Source organism: Tamandua tetradactyla, chromosome X (assembly GCF_023851605.1).
Source record: "Tamandua tetradactyla isolate mTamTet1 chromosome X, mTamTet1.pri, whole genome shotgun sequence".
In the NCBI taxonomy this organism is placed as follows: Eukaryota; Metazoa; Chordata; class Mammalia; order Pilosa; family Myrmecophagidae; genus Tamandua; species Tamandua tetradactyla.
The window spans coordinates 168,820,577-168,842,169 of NC_135353.1; the positions used below are offsets into that span (position 1 = coordinate 168,820,577).

The 21,593-nt window shown below is 41.8% G+C and overlaps 1 protein-coding gene across 6 annotated transcripts in view; it reads right to left on the reverse strand.

Annotated features, from left to right (window-relative positions):
- The window catches only part of STS (steroid sulfatase), a 170,442-nt gene that overhangs the window by 115,456 nt on the left and 33,393 nt on the right, over window positions 1-21,593 (reverse strand). For all 6 annotated transcript variants that reach the window (XM_077145304.1, XM_077145307.1, XM_077145306.1 and 3 more), the window contains one exon: window positions 4,327-4,454. In XM_077145304.1, coding sequence (XP_077001419.1) covers window positions 4,327-4,379 — 53 coding nt within the window. In that variant the 5' untranslated portion in view covers window positions 4,380-4,454. The remainder of the gene's footprint in view (window positions 1-4,326; window positions 4,455-21,593) is intronic.

The following is a 21,593-nucleotide window of genomic DNA, read 5'->3' on the forward strand; positions in this document are numbered from 1 at the left end:
CTCTCTTTGTATGACTATGTGCACACACATAGATGTACCGACTCATCTATGAAACTTTTATAAATATTGTTACAGGTTGAACTGTGTGCCCCCAAAAGACACGTTTACAACCTAAACCCCAGCACCTGTAAATGGGACTTTATTTGGACATAGAGTCAATACCAATGTCATTAGTTTAGATGAGACTGGAGAAGGGCAAGCCCCTAAACCAATAGTACCTATAAGAAAGACAGAGAGAGGGAGAGAGAGAAAAGGCCATGTGCCAAGGCAGAGATTGAAATTCTGCAGCTGCTACTGGAAAAAGGTGGTGGGTTCTCTGCCTGATGCACCCAGATGACCAATTCCTGAGACACAGGGGTTTCAAAGGGAGAGCGTTTATTGCTAAGAGCAAAGCAGGACATCAGAGGGCCTCTCAATCTAAAAATCTGTCTACCTGAACTGCAGTAATTCTTTTAGCTTTATAGTATCAAAAGATGGGAAGGTTTTAGTATAATGAGCACAGTGGCCCCAGATGATGCAATCAGAAGTGATCAAATTATTAAGCATGCACAGATTGATCGCATGCTTAGTCACAGAACATGTGGAAGATGATGGTGGAATTCATACGATGATAGGTGTGATTTTTAGTATTGTAATGAGGTAAGGTGACTTATAGGTTAGAATTTAAACTACTGTGCATATCAGACGGGCCCATTTTGGTTAGATTCAATTTTGGTTACCAAGATAACTTTGGAGTCCATATTGCAACAACAAATGCACAACTATATGATAATATTATGAACCACTGATTGTAAGACTTTGGATGATTACATGGTATGTGAATATATATCAATAAAAAAGTAAATACAAAGGAAAAAAAGAAAAAGATAACTTGGGATTTGGGGTGGGTTCGTTCTCGGCTGACCCAAAGTTCTTCATTAATAAACATCAGGGGCTGTCTTTAGTGATCAGAAGACTTCAAACTCAGAAAAACAGATAAAATGGGGTACAATGGAGGAGTCAATGTTTTTGCATTTTTCCAATCACAAGGGCACAAGTTAAAGGCCATACAATCATCATCAGTGATCAAGCAGTTGGATTACAGTTCAGAGATTCCAAGTGTTTCCATCTGTCTACTTTAACATACCAGAAAGTAAAAAGAATAGTTACATGATGATTCAGTAATCATAAGCATCCCCACAATCGTAACTTCTGGGTTACATGCAATGGATCGTCAAGGGTTGGCCCCCACCACCAGAAGGTGGGAAGAGGTGAGGAAGGGTCCTCTGCTACAGGTTTCAGAGGAAGCCCAGCCCTGCGACCCCTTGCTCTGTGCCTCTGGCCTCCAGCACTCGTAGACAATACATTTTTGCTCTTTTAAGCCACCCAGTTTGTGGTACTTCCTTAGGGCAGCCCTAGGGAACCAGGAGAGTTTTGTACATCACTTTTTCCAAATGCAAACACGAAGAAAGAGGAAGGAATGCTGTATATGCCTATCGTAAGGGTTTATCGATGAGGGCACCTCATCCCGTAAATACTTTTATCACATATTTCCTAAATTAAGGGCATTTTCCCTATGTAACTACAATACCATTATCACAACTGTAAAGACTAACATTAATTTGGTAAATTTACCTCATGTAAAGTCAACAAATAATGGTACCAACAGGTTCTTTTTTCTAATCCAGGATCCAGTTGAGGGTCAGGTATTGCCTCCTAGATCTTTTTTTTTTTTCAATAATCTTGACCTTTCTTTGATTATCAAGACACTGATTTTTCAAAAGAGCTAAGTCAGCATCTTATAGAATGTTCTGGATTGGTCTGACTGCATCCTTGGGATAATTTTCAGGTTGACATTTTTTGGCAGTAGCGGTATTACTGTGCATTACCTATCGCCCCTTGTGGGGATACCCATGACAACAGGTCCACGACAACAGGACATCTACTACCGGTGATCACTTGGTTGAGGATATAAGTTCCAGAGTGTTCCATTTCCCCCACAACTTACTTCTTAATTCACCTTCTTGCCTTCCTACTTCTGAGACAAACAACATGGTAACCTAACTCTTTGGGCTGGGATTAACATCTTGACTCAAAAATGGACTTATTACCAGGGGTATTTATTTGCTGCAGTAAAATATCCTCATTAAAAATTTACAGTCCACTTGGAAAACCTTTTTATCACCATCAAAAGATTGAAAGAAAAAACAGAACAGAACAAAACACTGACTATCTTATTATACATTAGGCAGAACAAGCCAAGAGACTAACGGCGGCTCTCTAAATCAAATGCGATCTCATGAAAAGGAAAGTCTCATTGTTTTTGCATAGGAAAACTATATTTTAAAGTCACCAAATCTTTTTTTATTCCAGGAAGAAATTAGAAAAAACAGAGACAAGATAAAACTATCTTCTTGATTATCTCCAAAGTTTTCAACCACTTTTCATATTTTCTACTCAAGAACCCTGAATTCTGAATTGTGGAACACATTAAATACCATGTGAGGATGGCTTTATGTTGGTAAAAAAATAATGGATATTGTTATTAGGTATTTAGGAACAGACATTTTAGTCCACTCTGAATGGCTCCCACTTTCCATCAGAACATTAAGAAAGGATAATGAACGTTCTATTAGTTTATCATGAATTAATCATTAGTCTTTCTAGCCTCATACTTTTAATTAGCTACTGAGCCAGTCAATTTTTTTCTGGGGTTTTCTAGCTGGGTCTAAAGAATGTCAATCTCCCCTCTGGACTAAAGCAACAGGAGAAAAACAAAACAAACGGTACTCTAAGCATTTCCTGGCAAAACATTTTCCAGAGAAGTAAAAATAAAACCCTGCTTAGGACGCGCTTAAGGCTTTGAAAGCTAGGTCAGAAATCAAAGCAGGCTCCTGCATTTTCAATGACATTAGGAAATAAATTATTCCTTAAACCTCCCCCACCCCCCGCCCTGGAAAGTTTGTTTCTGAAACAGAGAAAAGGAAGCCCATTCCTTTTAAAGAACGAAGTACAGAAACCACAATAGAAACTGAATAAGTTAAGCTGCTCAGTGCTAAGAATGAACTCACGCCAGGCTTTAAGCCTCCACGATGTTCCCTCTAGTACAAGAATCCTCCACAGGGAAAAAAAAATCCTAAAGGGTCATTGTCTTTTTGCTGTCTTTAATTCTTAGTCTAAGATCCTTCAAAGTAAAGGACAGTTGATGACTCTCAGAAGAAAGAGAAATTTTAAGTGAAAGTTTCTTGTTTCCTAGAGCAGGGTTTCTCAATGTGGGACTACTGATATTAGGGGCTGGATAATTGCTTTCTGCCGGGCAGTCGTGGGTGCTGCAGAAAGTTTCAGCAGAACCCTCATCTGTACCACGGAGATGCAGGGACACCTCCAGCTGCCACAACCAACCACGCCTCCATACAGTGCCACATGCCCAGTGGAAAACCGCCCCAGTTGTCCAAAGCTGCCCTTTGAAAATCACTAAATCACCCTGCAGCCCTCATTTCAGTTCCCCTCACTTTGGCTGGCAGTTTTTTACAGGGCTTCATCATGTATTATCCCATGACATCCCTTCTTCCCAACCACCCTATGAAGCATTCATGGGGGAGGAAACCGAGGGGAGAGGGTAGCCAGCTTCCTGTGGGGACCTGCAATTCTCTGACTCCACAACATGGCCCAATCTTTGAGAGGGTCTTTGTATGAATTTGAGCTGTGCATTTCCTGTGTAAGGATTTCCCAGCCCCTTTCTCCACCCTGATGCTTGTGAGGGACAGCCCTGATGCCCTGGGTGGCTGCACATTGCCTAGCCTGAGTTCTAAATGCACAGTTACATGAGGATGCGGATTGCATCGAGAGAAGGGGTCTAATAGGGATTTTCACCTGCAGTCCTTTTCAAAACACGTCTCCCTCAGCCTGTCCCAATGACACATGCACACACGCCTCTCACCAGCAGAAAGTGCTGTTGGTGCCAGGAGAGAGCCTCTTGGTCAACAGGCCTACCAGGAGCCTTCTGGGTTTGTAGACTTGCTGGATAAACTAGAGGTGCCACAGATGCTGGGTCTGCATCAACTCAATTAGAAAATCACCATCCCCATGAGCCTCAAGACCTCCCACACCTCCTGCCACATACTTTGGTTTACTAGACAGCACCCACTGCTACCCTTTGGCCTGTACAGTTTTTCATGCCTTCAAACAAAACTTGCCTTCTCAACAAAACGGACAGTTGGGATACCTCCGTGTACACTCTATTCCTGCAATCTGGGAATGCTCTGGAACACCATGATTTAGACAATATAGGTGGGTGAGATATGCATTTTGCAAATCGGCAATGACATTGTAAAGAGTGATACTTACCCTGATAACGATTTACGACAATCCTTGAGCAGCCGTCCTCCAGACGATCTCATGTCATTGAGGTCACCATGTGCAGATACAGTGGTGATGTGAGAGCACTCAGCAGGGGTGAGCACATCAGCTTCACGCTGGGAATTCAAGCAAACGGTGAATGGTCATGTACTGAATGGATAGAGCCTGACATGCTTAAATAAAATGAGCTCTTTCTGGACTAGAGGGGTCCTCTTCTTGTACTGCCTGCCCTCCACTGTGTGAAACTCACAGCCATCAGCAGTTACCAGTTTCTAAGTCACCACCTCAGGGAAGCCCTCCATGACTACCTAATAGAAGGCAGCCTTCCCCATGGCTGACTATCATAGCACCTGTTTTTTGCCCTTGATAGCATTTATCACACTTTGCCTTTATATACTTATTTCTTGCTTTCTCCTCTTGATATGCATGCTCTTCCCAGGTGTAAGGATCATGAGGGGAAGGAGGAGAGCGCGTGTGTTCAAACACAGCAAGCATTCAGTAAATATTTCCTGCGTGCGGTGCACAGGACACACCCATTCCATCATTTGTTTTTTGTATGATCCGCTAAGTTTATATGTTTAAATGGTTGGACTAAAGTGAAAAGATGAACAATTTGACACATTGAAAATATATGTCTACACATTGGATAGATTGTGTGGTGTGTGAATAAAACTGCCTTTATAAAAAGAACATCTAATTCAAATTTCCATGTGCATAAAGAAAGATTTATCGGTAGACAGCCATACCCCTTTCCTTTCATATTATTTACCGCTGACCTTATCCTATAACAGCAAATTTGCATAGCTCTGACAAACTATGTATGCACCATGAAGCCTAAACTTTTTACTATCTGGCCCCTACCGGAAAAAATTTTGTTGACCTCTTGTATAGGACACCAAACATGAATCTAAAACGAGCTCAGAAGAGGGCCAATAAGGTGGCTTTGGAACTACTGAAAAACTTATATTTGTTGACATCTAGACAAACACTGACATATTCCTTGAAGTAATTTACTAATGTATAAATCAATAGCTTATGCTTAAAAACATGAAGCACAATCCCCCTTGGTAAATAACATCCACAAGAGAACATCGTTAGAGAAACATTATCATTCTATAGATTTTTGTAAATGTGGAGCTCACTTCAATAAAGTTAAGCTTTCAGCAACAATCTCTTAGGTTTAATCGGTGACCCAGAAATGCTATCTCCCACCCCACTAGGGATGGCATTTCAAACCGTCATCAATCTTCCAGCATGGCTTTTCACAGTCGATTCTTCCTGAAATGGAACAGTGGCTGTCAACGCTGACCTGTGACCTCCCAGCACAGGCAGGACAGGGTTTGGCCACATCATCATGACATCACCTTGGCAGACGAAGATTCCACGGATGTGGGCTTGAACAGTTGGATAATTCCCCTTGCGAGGCAGGGTTGATCCAAATCATCCTTTTCCCTTCTCCTGCCCATACCCTTTCTTTACTGAAAACGGATTAAAGTTATTGGCATGGAAACCGTCTGATCCATATTTGAAACTCTGTGCCCGCCAAACCCACTGAATAAAAAAGAAGAAGAAACACATGCAGAGGGATTAAATGGCAAAGGCTGCCACAGCAGAGCTGCCGCTAAGAGCTTAAATGCGCACAATGAAAAGAGCAGAAAGGAAAACCTAAAGGACCACTCTGGAATGCAGCTTTTAAAATAGGATTAATGTAATTCTCATCTGGGCACAATTTTGTCCCCAAGGGACACTTGGCAATGTCTGGAGACTTTTTAGGTTGTGGCAATTTGGGAAACGGGGTGCTCCTGGCATGCAGTGGGTGGATGCTACTCAAGACCCTACATTGCCCAGGGCAGCACCCAGCACAGAGATTCATCCAGCCCCAAATGTCAGTAGTGCTGAGGTTTAGGAACCCTGCATTAGACCACTGATCTAAAAATCACTCCAGTGACTGTGATCCTAAAGATGGGTAAATGAGCTGGGGAGGGGGCTGTCACACCCACTCTGCTGAAACAATTATACACAGAAACTACTCACGGGTGTTCCACTCTCACTACTGAAACTTATATGGCAATCGGACTCTTCAGATAAAAGTGGTCATCTAAATTATACTCACAGGTCAGGAAGACGTGTTCACCAGGTAAATTCTGCTTTATTACAGGAACTTGAATTGTGATTAGCTTGTGAGCTCCAAAATAATAAAACACGCTTCACTATCCCTCTTAGGATCTGGTCATACATTTCCATAATTGTCAGTTGCTTGGTCATTTTGTGAATCACTCAATGTTCTCTCATGGCCCCTCCAAATCAGGTTTCCGTCGTCCAAGACAGAAAATGACAGCAATCTAGGGATGGCATTGTAGCCCACCCTTCTTTGCCTATGATTCTAAACCTAAAAATCTTGGGAAACCTAAGTATTTCTTATAATTCTCAGTTTGTGGGGCAGCAAAAAGCCACCTGAACCAACCAGAGGCATTAGTTTTGTCTCAGCCCACAAGCCTCTGCAGTTTGCTGCTATTGTACTGCTTGTTGTGATTTGGGGATTAATTTGGACATGAAAATGTCAAAAAGAGTTACCCAGCGAGCGACAGTGGGAAGAAGAGAAATGCTATTTGCCACTATCATTGACCCAAGAAGTGTAATGTAGCTATTGCAGGAGCTTGAGCACAGCATCTTGGAGAACTTATTTCATGAAGATGGTATAGGAACCACTCTATGTGTCATTTAAAGAAACAGAGAGGCCAACTGTGAAAAGCCAACTGATCAGTGTGCCAGGATGGGCAGAGTTCTGGTCTTCACATCAGGAGAAAGTTGGCCCACCTACTTGATCATCGGAGCCCCCAGAATATTCCATGTAGAAGCAAACATGGAAGGCAAGTGTGCACATTCAGATGATTGATGGAAGGAATTTAAGAAGCTTGGTGGAGCAAAACATTGGAAATTTGGAGTGAAAAAGCATCTTCTGAACATAAATACAAGGTTGATGAGTTTGCAGAAGTAATGTCAATGTTGGGTATGTTGGTGTGAGCTCAGGTTTCCAGTGAGGACTTAGGTCCTTGCCCCCAGTTGTGCTGATGACTGGCAGTGCTGAGATAAGTCCACCTTTGGGGAGTCCTCTGCAGAGTGCTCCTTTCTCCTGGTGATGTCATCTCCCAGGGTAGCACGCAGGCAAGGACTGATTCCTAAAGGTCTACCTGCCTGCTTCTCGGTGGGACAACTCAGAGGGACCATCCCTGCTCCAGAGTCCCCTCTGCCATGGGTTGAGGCCTTCACTGGGATGGCATGGATGTCCCAGCTTTGTCTCAATTCCCTTTCCTCATTCCCTCACAAGTGCTGATCCTGAAACTGTGCCCCACCAAACCTCCCGAGCACAAATCTCATCTCAGAGCCTGTTTCCTGGGACTGGATCAAGCACAGTATCTGACCAGAAAAGCTTTGTCCTGAACATCTGTCCAACGCTGATGCAACACCCGCATATTGGCAGTAAGCGACCATCCTAGAGAAACCCTAACCAAGGCGGGTGAGAGGGCAGCAGTGGGGACAAGGCCACAAAGCTCAGGGTCGGTCAGGGAGATGATTCTTGGGTGTGTCAACACTTAAGGCGAATGCAGGGTAGGGCTGCCAGTGACGGAAAAAATCCAAGATGATGGAAATGTGCACACAGTTTGCCTAGTTATCAATATGCAAAGAGGAAGAATGCTCGGGGTACTTCAATAGCAGACAAGTGCACTAGAAAAAAACTGCGAAGTCATATCGTTTCTGGAAAACTGTTCTGCATGCTCCCCCCTCCCATCCCAATTATAAAACATTGTTTTAAGTCCTTATTTTTTTCTCAGTATGAAATCTATCATATGGCCTGTGACCTAGGAATTTCACATTCCACAAAGAGCAGATAGACATTGCCTTCAACTCTGTGTTTCACGTTTTATCAGCTGCTTAGGAATCCAAAATAGACCCTCCCCCAAACCATGCCCTCCCCCAGACAGATCTACATCCTAACCCCTGGAACTTGTGACCACATTAGGTTACACGGCAGAGGCTATTAGGATTGCAGGTGGAATTAAGGTTCCTAAGCAGCTGCCATAAAAGAGGGAGAGTATCCTACCTTGGCCAAGTAGGCCCACTGCAACCACAATGGAAGAGGGAGGTCTGAGGCTAAGGGACATTTGAAGATGCAGCCATGGCTTGGAGGATGGAGAAAGGGGTCGAGACCCAAGCAATGCAATGAAGGCAGCGCCTAGAAATGGGGAAAGGCAAGGCAATCGATTCTTTCCTGGGGTTGCCAGAAAGGGACACAACTCTGCCAACACTCACGTTTTAGCCCAGTGACTAAAATGAGTCTTCAGAGCTACAGCACTGTAAGATCACAGAGTGGCATTGTCTTAATTTACTAACTTTGAGGCAGTTACAGCTCTTCCTGGAAGAGCTTGGTCTTAAGATGTTCTTTACACCACTGCAAATGCTCACAACGATGCTGAGAAATCAAACTCCACAAATGTCTGGCCCAGACCCTGGGCTACAGCAAGGTTTGCAACTGAGCATGCAGATGAGGACTCGAAGAATGCCAGGTTACTAATGAGAAAATTATATGAAACCTCATTACTTATGCCAGCAGCTTATCCGTAAAAAATGCAGAGGAAATTCTGCACTTTCCCAAAATGATACCAGTTAATGTGGACCTTGAGTGACAGGACATTGATGAAATATAGTTACATATTGATAACATGAGATAAAAGGGATGGTAATGATAATGCATTATGAACCATGTAGAAAAACAAAATCCTATAGACCAGAGAGGGGCAAACTATGGCCCATGAAGCAATCCTCATCTGCCAATAAAGTCTTATTGGGCCATGGTCATACCAATTCTTTTTACAAAACGTTTAGGGCCGTTTTCACCCCACAACTATGTGATCCAGAGACTGAATGGCCTGTAAAGTGCAAAAAACTTCCTCTCTGGCCCTAACCAGAAACTACTTCCCAATGGATAGTCTAAATGATAAGGCTAGAATGTGTGGCTTGTGGATTGCTGGCCTCAAGAACAAGAGATTCCAGCAGTTTAGGAGTGAGAGATGTTTAAAGAGAACTCTAAAAGGATGGGCCACATGGCAATGGAAAAAGTCTTTAAAAAGTTTGTCACAGTACCACTTCATCTCTGGAGGATCCTATTTCCTACCCATCATCAGATGGATACCTCAACAGGTTGAAAGCACCACAGCGGTCCTGACACATCCTCTTCTCCAAGGTATTCAAGCATCCAGAGGCCATGGGCATAGATTGCAGGTGTGTGTATACTTATTTTCAATGTGCTAGAACTTATTTTCAATGTGCTAGACCTGGCATCTGATGTTTTACTTAGGAATAAGGAATACTAGGGTCTACCTATCCCATAATTTCATTTGCCAGTGATTTACTATATATCTGCACTTTAAATGAGCTATTGTACTATTTGTACTCTTCATGAATCCCAGCGGCAGGAAGATTCATGCATTTTTCTGCAGAAATGTTAATGTGTCGTATTAGTCAGCACTGCTCCTATCTGCTAAAGGTGTCCTGTGGGATATGATAAATGCCCATATTATCTTTCTAAAATATGCACAAATCCTGAATTTCAAAACACAGATGGCTCCAAGGGCTTTCGATAGGAAATTGGGGACATATATCTCGATAGTATGCATGCGTTGCAATCTCGTGTTACCCAGGATCATGGAAATACTGTGAATTTAACGAAACTGAGGGTGTAGGCGTCACTCTGTAAACAAAGAACATCTGGAATTATCAGACTGAAATGAGAGAGTCATAGTCCTAATTCAGAGCCTCTTCTTTCATGCAGAATCAATGTTTCAATAGCCAATGTAAAATGGTGAAGCAATAGATTTCATGCGGCATTTCCCCATTTTACATGATAGAGACTCAGTTTCAGGGCAGGGGACCCGGCTCATTTCAAAACCACAATTGAAACTAAGTAATTGTTTGAGACACTGCTTAGCTTCGCTACCAAATGGCTTTTAGGCCTGAAATAGGACTGAATTTGAATTTATGGCACAAAGTAAATTCCTTACATTAGATAAACTTAAGAACATTGACCCAACGAGAAAAAAAAAATTACAACCACAAGTTTCTCTCCATTACTCTCCCTTGCTTTGTGGCTGTTTTCAAATTTGCTGACAAATTTGATTTGTTGGCTGCTTGGGTATTTAGGCAACATTTAGCATGCTCAGGATGGGATAGTTGTTGTTATGCCTTCAACTGATACTAAGGGTAATCTAAATTTCAAAGGGCCAGTTGGATATTTAAGATTTAAAAAAAAATGGAGGGTGACGGAAACGATTTGGTAATGGGTGGTGGGGAAGGTGGCGTGACAGCGTGAATGTCATCGACACCACTGAGCTGTGTTCTTGAAAGTGGTTAAAGTGGGAAATTTCATGCTATGTATATGTTACCACAATAATTAAATAAAACAAAACACAAAAAAACCCATAGAACTGTAAAACGCAAAGAGTGATCCCTAAGTAAAGTATGAACTATAGTTAATATAATAATATTGGTTCATCAATTGTAACAAATTTACCAAAAGTAATGCAAAGTGTTAATAATAGGGAAAAGCCTGTGTGTTGGGAGGAGGGATGGATATATGGAAACAATGCACTTTCTGCATGATTTTTCTATAAACAGACTTTTCAATGGAAACCTATCAAGTCATCTGACTATTTTCATTCATATGCTGCATAATGTAAAGTTCTTTATTTTCAAAATTGAACTGGTAATGCAATTTAATATTTATTACAATCTGCTCTACCTCTGAGTCTCTGTTTTGGGGAACATTTGTGTCTTGGCTCCCTAAATAATCAGTATGACCCTCCCAGAGGAGGCCACGTTTTCATTTTATTTCCATTATCCATTGACGTTACAGCAGCAGACAGAGTGGGTCTTATTAAGTCTTTTGTAAGTTTATTGCATTTTAGCAATTTCAACCTGAAGGACTGTGAGAGAATTCATTTCTGTTGCTTTAAGCCACCAAGTTGCAGTAATTTGTTACAGGAGCCCTAGGGAACCAATCCAGTGGGAGTCCCTAGAGAAGAAGGAGGTAGGGGAAGGAGGGAACGCCGGACTCAAACCAAACTTCACTTTTTCACACATCTAAGGTTCTCATTTCTGTCTTTTCTCACTTCAGCACCCATAAAGTAACCCCAGGGAGCATGTCCACAAGGATTTCCAAAGCATTTTCCTATGCAATAACCCACTCATTCCTTTAGGAAGAGGCTGTGTTTATAAGAGATTGTTTTCCCCTAGTTTTAGACGTAAGCATCTGGAACATTCAGGAGGAAAAATCTAGTGTGAGGTAGAGCTAGTGCTGGAATCCTTTCCAACTTCTAGTCCAGCACAAGGGCCCATGGACATTCCAGAGTCCTGGACCTCACCTGGCTGCAAGAAGCAGCCACCCATGCTGAGCAGTAAGGACAGGCCCCTGCCAAGAACACAGGACCCATGTACCGTGACTCAGCCTGGGGACTGGAGGATGCATCTATATTTTGCCAACACCTAAAAGCATGCAAATGTACCCTAGGATTAATTCTCTTCTCTTCAAGTATACTCTGAGAGCTCCAAGCACCCCCTGAGGAATGAATTTCTGCGTATGTGCTGCACTGTACAAAGTCATTAAGTTTATAAATTGATAGATAAAGCAAATACAGCAAAAGGTTGACAATTACTCAATCTAATGAAGGGTATGTGGGTGATTCTTCTTTCACATGAGATGTGAGCGTGGAAAAAATTGTAATAAAGTGTTGGAGAGGGAGCCTTAGAAAATATAATCGAGGTACAACAAAATAAATTACAATTGCATTTTTTAAAGGTCATCCCTTTGGCATCCACACACAGGAAAGCAAGCTTCAGCTCATTTTCAAAGATGAAGTTTGTGGAAATGCTGTGGACCAACAGCCCAGGGTTAATTAAATAAACAACCTGAAACCCACAGCCTCTGCATGAGGTTGGCTAGAGCTCATGTTCATTCCAAGGATGGTCAGGTGTGGGGGCTGGCCCCACAGCCATGGCTGATGGAACCCTGGCCAGTCAGCTTTGGAACCAAGCGCATACCAGTGGGTCTTGGAAGAGTTACTGCCTTGCTTGGGCAATGTCCTCAGCGTGTTTATGTTGATAATCTATGGATCTTCCCCAAAGGCCCTCTAAGACAGCTTTGTTGATAAAATCTACCCCTTACTCTTCTTGGCATGGTCTTATCTTATTAATCTGGTCTCAAGACAACAGCTTCAACCAAAGGGTTTGATTATACTCAAATATTTGAGAGCTAGAAGACCATAATTCACATTTCTAACATGCTATGCTAAAAATGACAATTTAATGAATTCATTAATTTATGCAGAACTTTAAAAGCATACATGGTTAAACAACAACTTTTGTTTTGTCACTGGACTGTGGAATAGAGTCCCATTTTCTGCAGTTAGCAGACATAGCTGCCCCACCTACTGAAACACGGAGAAGACTTCTCAATGGGCATGAAACATTCCCTTTACTTAGGGGCAGCTCTGAAGGAGTGGGTGTAAGTTATGGTGCTTGGAAGTGCGTCTTCAATGAGAAATGTCAGTTTGGGGCTATCCTTGCTGGTAACTGGCTGATAAGATCTGACTAATGAGAACAGTTTGTCAACTTTGGAGTGTGGACTTAAGAAGTGATTCAGAGGCAAATTCATAATTACTTGCTTTCAGTGCAAAATGATTAATCTTGGGTAGCTGGGGGGAATTTATGGGGCCTGCCAGCTCACTCAGGTGGAGACTTTTATAAATCATCTGATACTTGATGGCCCCCAGATGCAGTAACATTTATTAAATGAACACTTAGTTTTACAGGAGAAGCTATGCCAGGGCAGCTGACCTCAAAGGTTAGCCTGGGAGCTTTGTGGAAAGCGCAAGTCTGGGGTCTACCCAGAAGGACGCTGACTTCGTAGAGTTTGAGTGACACTGTCTAGAAATTATAATCAAAACCATAGCTGGATAGGTGAGAGGAGGGAATCTCAGGAAGGCTGATCACTTGCCCCTTGTCATGAGGAATGGTGCTATAACTGTAAAGCCCTGGTGGGCACCCAGGTCTTCAGTCCCCTCTCCGTGTGCGGATTGGTCCACAGTGAGACTATTCATAACCTTTCAGACAAGACCACTCATGACAACAGAAGTCTCCTTAATCTCAGGCTCCTCATATCTGTCCAGAGGCAACATTCCCAAGCTGTGGAAACAGAAACACCAACTCTTCTGGCTCTTTCATTGCAGGTCAATTTGGGAAACCAGGGACCCAGGTGGAAACACCTGTGCTCACTCATGGAGTTCCATCTAATATGAAGGGAGGCAGAGGAGAAGGCCAAGGAAAGCTAGTGAAGACCTTCCTTAGAGGTTTGGTAACAAAGGGAAGACATCAGCTCCTGAGAATGTTTAAAGGCTGAAGCGAGGGAGCCAATCATGACATCAGACCAAAAACAACAGCTAGGAAAACATGGACAGCTTGGCTGATGCAGTGGACACCTTCCTTGGGTTCAGCTTGGCTGATGCAGTGGACACCCTCCCTGGGTTCAGCTTGGCTGATGCAATGGACACCTTCCCTGGGTTCAAAGGGAGCACAGCAAGCACAAAAGAGGCCACCCATGGCAGGAGCTGCAACCCCCTTCGTTGTACCTACAGCAAAACATGAGTTTCTCCAAATTAAGGGAAGTTAAAAAGTATTAAACACCAAAGGGAATGCTATTAAACAAAGTTAGTATCCCTTAGCCCTGAAGCACAGTTTAAAAAAAAAAATGGAAAGGGCAAAACTTGATTTTTTGTCCATTTGGCAAACAAGGAACATTCTGTTCTGATGTCTCAATACCCTGTGTAGATAGATTTTGTTTGTTTATTGTACAACAAACTCTGGCTCTCTCTACAGACATGTCCTTGACTGGCTCAAGCATACCAACCCTAACAAAAAGTTCATTTTCCAAAAGTAAGACATGATGAGACAGCAGGAAAATTAAAACATACACTACTTGTTTATGAATAAATACATATTATTACTTATAAAATAATTTCATGTTAGCAAACAATGTCGTTTGCTATTAATGAACTCCTGAATGTGTAACTGGCTAAGTGATTTCCCCAAACCAAACTATTACTAGCTACATCAACAGAAATCAAATTTGGTAGACAGAATATTGGCTCCCCCAAAATGTCCATATCCTAATCCCCAGAACCTGTGAGTATATTACCTTGAAGGCAAAAGAGACTTTACAGGTGTGATAAATTTAAGGATCTTCAGATGGAGAGAGCATCCTGGATTACCAAGGAGGACCCACTGCAATCAGAAGGGTCCTTCTAAGAGAGAGGCAAGAGGGTAGGAGTAAGAGAAGAAGGTATGAAGACAATAAGAAACAGAAGTCAGAGTGATGAGAGGCCACAAGCCAAAGCATGTGGGCAGTGTCTAGAACAAGAAAAGACAAGGCCATGGATGCTCCCCTCAAACTTCCAGAAGGAACACAGTCCTTCTGACCTATTGATTTGAAGACTTCTAACCTCCAGAACTATAACATGCTACATGCATATTGTCTCAAGCCACTACATTTATGATTATTTGTTTAGGAAACAAATACACCAAGTCTCTAAGGAGGAGCTAGCTGCTCAAAAGAGGGTATGTGGACTAGTTGGCAAATTTGCACATTCCCAACAAGTAGAAAAACAGCCTCCATCACTTCTAAATCACAGAAACATTGCAAGGACAAATAAGGTAAGTGTGCTAAGACCCTTTTACAATTTTTATGGGGTTCATTTGTCCAAAATCCTCTATTGAGAGCTTATGTATCAGATAAGGGGGTAAGGTTAGTAAGCCAATGCTCCTGTTTTCAAGGAGTTCATGACCTCACACTCAAAGAATAAATGTCAAGTGCCTTAAGTACAATATTAGAAATAAGTGCAAACTCAATTGGCATCACTCACTGGGCATACATAAATTATGGAATAGTGGATTTTCCTCTAGGGAGCAGCCTGACTCTCCCCTGTGGTTTATTAATGTTACAGGATGTTTAGTTTCCCTTTTAGTTCACCATGCACTCCTGGAATAAAAAAAAACAGAACTGCACTTTGAGGGCGGGATTTGGATCACGATGTTGGTATTGTGTATAAGACAAGTAGCACAGAGTATTCCCGACCTAAGGAAGAACACAGAAGTTTGGAAATTAAGTATGGATACTTTTTGGAGAAGGAAAGGTCAGGGGCAGGAAGGCTGGGCATGGTGAAAGCTGGTCTCCCTGGAACCGAAGGTTGACACTGCAGGGCAGTAAAAAACTGAGATTAGATGACTCAAGCCAAACACATTTTGCAAGTCTAGCAGGCCAAGCTCCTTATTTGCACAGTATGATGAGTATATCTGCTTACTTTCCTAGGGCTGATGTAATATGTACCACAAACCTGGCAGCTTAAAAGAACTGAAATTCACTTCCTCAAAATTGTGGAGGCTAGAAATCTGAAGTCAAGGAGCCATGCTCCTTCAGAAACCTGTAGATAATTCATCTGGGGCTCTTCTAGCTTGCTTGTGTTTTTTTTTTTTGCCAGCAATCCTGGGCATTCCATGGCTAGCAGGTGCATCATTTCAATCTCTGCCTCTTGGCACAAGGCCACTTTCTTGAATGTCTCCTTTCCCTTAATTATAAGGACCCAGCCATGCTGGATGATGGGCTCAATCTATTCCAGTTTGACCGCATCTTAACTTGCCTAATTCCATCTTCAAGGAACGCATTTCCAAACCAGGTCACGTTCACAGCTCTGGGGTTTAGGACTTCAACATATCTTTTTGGGAGGACACCATTCAACCCATAACAGTTATCCAAGGAGAATGAGACATGTTGTGGAAACGTAACTCTCACAGAAGCGAAAGTGGTTACACTGAATGGGGCTTTACAGACAATGGGACACTCACCCAGAGAATCACAAAGACTGGCTGAGGGGCCCTAGGGAAGGCTAAGGTAGGGAGTGCTCTAGGCGAATCAGTTTCCAGACCTTCAGCATCCCTTAGTGCTTTCCTCTCAAACTGCTGCCTGAGAATGCACTTGCTATCTGAGCATGACCTTGTTTCCATGCCCACCGTTTTATAGTCAACCTAAGACATCTTTCCCATCCAGGCCCTTACCATGGAAATGTCCATAGGGTGTCTCGGAGACAATCTGAAATTTTGGTATCCATGAGATGCTGGCTAATTCAGCCAAGACTGACTTTGGAGCTAGACTGAGTTTGGAAACAATGGAAATGTCTCCAAAGAACCAGGACAAGATTCCCTTTTGAGGAACATTCTGGTGGGAAAGGAGAAGCTAAGGAACTACTAAGAAGCCAGGTGAGACTTCCGGAGAAGATGGCGGCTTAGTAAGACGCACGGGTCTTAGTTCCTCCTGCAGAACAGTTACTGGGGGAGTAGAAACGATAGAGAACAGCTCCCGGAGCCACGACAGAGATCAAGAAGACAGCGTACCCCATTCTGGAACAGCTGACTGGCTGGGAAAACCCACTCCGCTGAGATCGCCAAGGGGCACGAGCTTCCCTGGGCTGGGACGGCAGGCGGCCGGAGTCCCTCCCTCCCTCCTTCCCGGGCCGGCTGGGACAATTGGACAGGTGGTCCCCTCAAGCCGCGGCGGCTGGGGCAACCCCCCCACGTGCGGCCCCCCGGACCAACTGGGAGAATTGGATCGGAGATCCACAGGCCGCGGAGAACGGTGACCAGGGTCCCTTCCAAACACGTGGCTTCCCGGTCCGGCTGAGAACGGTATACTCCTCTGGGCTGCAGCGGCTGGCGCCCTCCCGCCATGCATGGCGCCCTGGGCCAGCTAGGAGATTCGGACGGGCACTCTCCCGGGCTGCGGAGGCCGGCGACCCTCCCCGCGTTTGGATCCCCGGGCCGGCTGGGAGATTCGGATTGGCATTTTTCCAAGTCGCTTCGGCTGGCGAACCTGCCCCACAGCAAGAGTTTTCCAAAGTTAAAGGACCCACAGCACCTTTTACTGGTGGGACCTGCAGACAAACGAGTGCCACGAGCGCCACTTACCAGGCAGGATAAGAAAAACAGAACCCAGAGATTTCACAGAAAAATCTTTCAACCTGTGGGGTCCAACACCCAGGGAAATCTGACTAAATGCCCAGACGCCAGCAGAAGATAACGGATCACGCTCAGAAAATTGAAAATATGGCCCAGTCAAAGGAACAAAGAACAGTTCAAATTAGATACAGGAACTGAGACAACTAATGCTGAATATACGAACAGAAATGGAAAACCTCTTCAAAAACGAAATCGATAAATTGAGGGAGGACATGAAGAAGACATGGGCTGAACAAAAAGAAGAAATAGAAAAACTGAAAAAACAAATCACAGAACTTATGGAAGTGAAGGATAAAGTAGAAAAGATGGAAAAAAACAATGGATACCTACAATGATAGATTTAAAGAGACAGAAGATAGAATTAGTGATTTGGAGGATGGAACATCTGAATTCCAAAAAGAAACAGAAACTATAGGGAAAAGAATGGAAAATTTTGAACAGGGGATCAGGGAACTGAAGGACAATATGAAACGCACAAATATACATGTTGTGGGTGTCCCAGAAGGAGAAGAGAAGGGAAAAGGAGGAGAAAAACTAATGGAAGAAATTATCACTGAAAATTTCCCAACTCTTATGAAAGACCTAAAATTACAGATCCAAGAAGTGCAGTGCACCCCAAAGAGATTAGACCCAAATAGGCGTTCCCCAAGACACTTACTAGTTAGAATGTCAGAGGTCAAAGAGAAAGAGAGGATCTTGAAAGCAGCAAGAGAAAAACAATCCATCACATACAAGGGAAACCCAATAAGACTATGTGTAGATTTCTCAGCAGAAACCATGGAGGCTAGAAGACAGTGGGATGATATATTTAAATTACTAAAAGAGAAAAACTGCCAACCAAGACTTCTATACCCAGCAAAATTGTCCTTCAAAAATGAGGGAGAAATTAAAACATTCTCAGACAAAAAGTCACTGAGAGAATTTGTGACCAAGAGACCAGCTCTGCAAGAAATACTAAAGGGAGCACTAGAGTCAGATACAAAAAGACAGAAGAGAGAGGTATGGAGAAGAGTGTAGAAAGAAGGAAAGTCAGATATGATATATATAATACAAAAGGCAAAATGGTAGAGGAAAATATTATCCAAACAGTAATAACGCTAAATGTTAATGGACTGAACTCCCCAATCAAAAGACATAGACTGGCAGAATGGATTAAAAAACAGGATCCTTCTATATGCTGTCTACAGGAAACACATCTTAGACCCAAAGATAAACATAGGTTGAAAGTGAAAGGTTGGGAAAAGATATTTCATGCAAATAACAACCAGAAAAGAGCAGGAGTAGCTATACTAATATCCAACAAATTAGACTTCAAATGTAAAACAGTTAAAAGAGACAAAGAAGGACACTATCTACTAATAAAATGAAGAATTAAACAAGAAGACATAACAATCATAAATATTTACGCACCAAACCAGAATGCCCCAAAATACGTGAGGAATACACTGCAAACACTGAAAATGGAAATAGACACAGATACCATAATATTTGGAGACTTCAATTCACCACTCTCATCAATGGACAGAACATCTAGACAGAGGATCAATAAAGAAATAGAGAATCTGAATATTACTATAAATGAGCTAGAGTTAACAGACATTTATAGGACATTACATCCCACAACAGCAGGATACACCTTTTTCTCAAGTGCTCATGGATCATTCTCAAAGATAGACCATATGCTGGGTCACAAAGCAAGTCTTAACAAATTTAAAAAGATTGAAATCATACACAACACTTTCCCGGATCATAAAGGAATGAAGTTGGAAATCAATAATAGGCGGAGTGCCAGAAAATTCACAAATATGTGGAGGCTCAACAACACACTCTTAAACAACGAGTGGGTCAAAGAAGAAATTGCAAGAGAAATTAGTAAATACTTGAGGCGAATGAAAACAAAAACACAACATATCAAAACTTATGGGACGCAGCAAAGGCAGTGCTAAGAGGGAAATTTATTGCCCTAAATGCCTATATCAGAAAAGAAGAAAAGGCAAAAATGCAGGAATTAACTGTCCACTTGGAAGAACTGGAGAAAGAACTAATTCCAAAGCAAGCAAAAGGAAAGAAATAACAAAGATTAGAGCACAAATAAATGAAATTGAAAACATGAAAACAATAGAGAAAATCAATAAGACCAGAAGTTGGTTCTATGAGAAAATCAATAAGATTGATGGGCTCTTAGCAAGATTGACAAAAAGAAGAAGAGAGAGGATGCAAATAAATAAGATCAGAAATGGAAGAGGAGACATAACTACTGACCTCACAGAAATAAAGGAGGTAATAACAGGATACTATGAACAACTTTACGCTAATAAATACAACAATTTAGAGGAAATGGACGGGTTCCTGGAAAGACATGAACAACCAACTTTGACTCAAGAAGAAATAGATGACCTCAACAAACCAATCACAAGTAAAGAAATTGAATCAGTCATTCAAAAGCTTCCTAAAAAGAAAAGTTCAGGACCAGACGGCTTCACATGTGAATTCTATCAAACATTCCAGAAAGAATTAGTACCAACTCTCCTCAAACTCTTCAAAAAAACTGAAGTGGAGGGAAAACTACCTAATTCATTCTATGAAGCCAACATCACCCTCATACCAAAACCAGGCAAAGATATTACAAAAAAAGAAAACTACAGACCATTCTCTCTAATGAATATAGATGCAAAAATCCTCAATAAAATTCTAGCAAATCGTATCCAACAACACATTAAAAGAATTATACATCATGACCAAGTAGGATTCATCCCAGGTATGCAAGAATGGTTCAACATAAGAAAATCAATTAATGTAATACACCATATCAACAAATCAAAGCAGAAAAATCACACGATCATCTCAATTGATGCAGAGAAGGCATTTGACAAGATTCAACATCCTTTCCTGTTGAAAACACTTCAAAAGATAGGAATACAAGGGAACTTCCTTAAAATGATAGAGGGAATATATGAAAAACCCACAGCTAATATCATCCTCTATGGGGAAAAATTGAAAACTTTCCCCCTAAGATCAGGAACAAGACAAGGATGTCCACTATCACCACTATTATTCAACATTGTGTTGGAGGTTCTAGCCAGAGCAATTAGACAAGAAAAAGAAATACAAGGCATCAAAATTGGAAAGGAAGAAGTAAAACTATCACTGTTTACAGACGATATGATACCATACATCGAAAACCCGGAAAAATCCACAACAAAACTACTAGAGCTAATAAATGAGTACAGCAAAGTAGCAGGTTACAAGATCAACATTGAAAAATCTGTAGCATTTCTATACACTAGTAATGAACAAGCAGAGGGGGAAATCGAGAAACGAATCCCATTTACAATTGCAACTAAAAGAATAAAATACCTAGGAATAAATTTAACTAAAGAGATAAAAAACCTATATAAAGAAAACTACAAAAAACTGCTAAAAAAAATCACCGAAGACCTAAATAGATGGAAGGGCATACCGTGTTCATGGATTGGAAGACTAAATATAGTTAAGATGTCAATCCTACCTAAATTGATTTACAGATTCAATGCAATACCAATCAAAATCCCAACAACTTATTTTACAGAAATAGAAAAAACAATAAGTAAATTTATCTGGAAGGTCAGGGTGCCCCGAATTGCTAAAAACATCTTGAGGAAAAAAAACGAAGCTGGAGGTCTCATGCTGCCTGACTTTAAGGCATATTATGAAGCCACAGTGGTCAAAACAGCATGGTATTGGCATAAAGATAGATATATCGACCAATGGATTTGAATAGAGTGCTCAGATATAGACCCTCTCATCTATGGACATCTGATCTTTGATAAGGCAGTCAAGCCAACTCACCTGGGACAGAACAGTCTCTTCAATAAATGGTGCCTAGAGAACTGGATATCCATATGCAAAAGAATGAAAGAAGACCCGTATCTCACACCCTATACAAAAGTTAACTCAAAATGGATCAAAGATCTAAACATTAGGTCTAAGACCATAAAACAGTTACAGGAAAATGTTGGGAGATATCTTATGAAACTTACACTTGGAAGCGGTTTTATGGACCTTAAACCTAAAGCAAGAGCACTGAAGAAGGAAATAAATAAATGGGAGCTCCTCAAAGTTAAACACTTTTGTGCATCAAAGAACTTCATCAAGAAAGT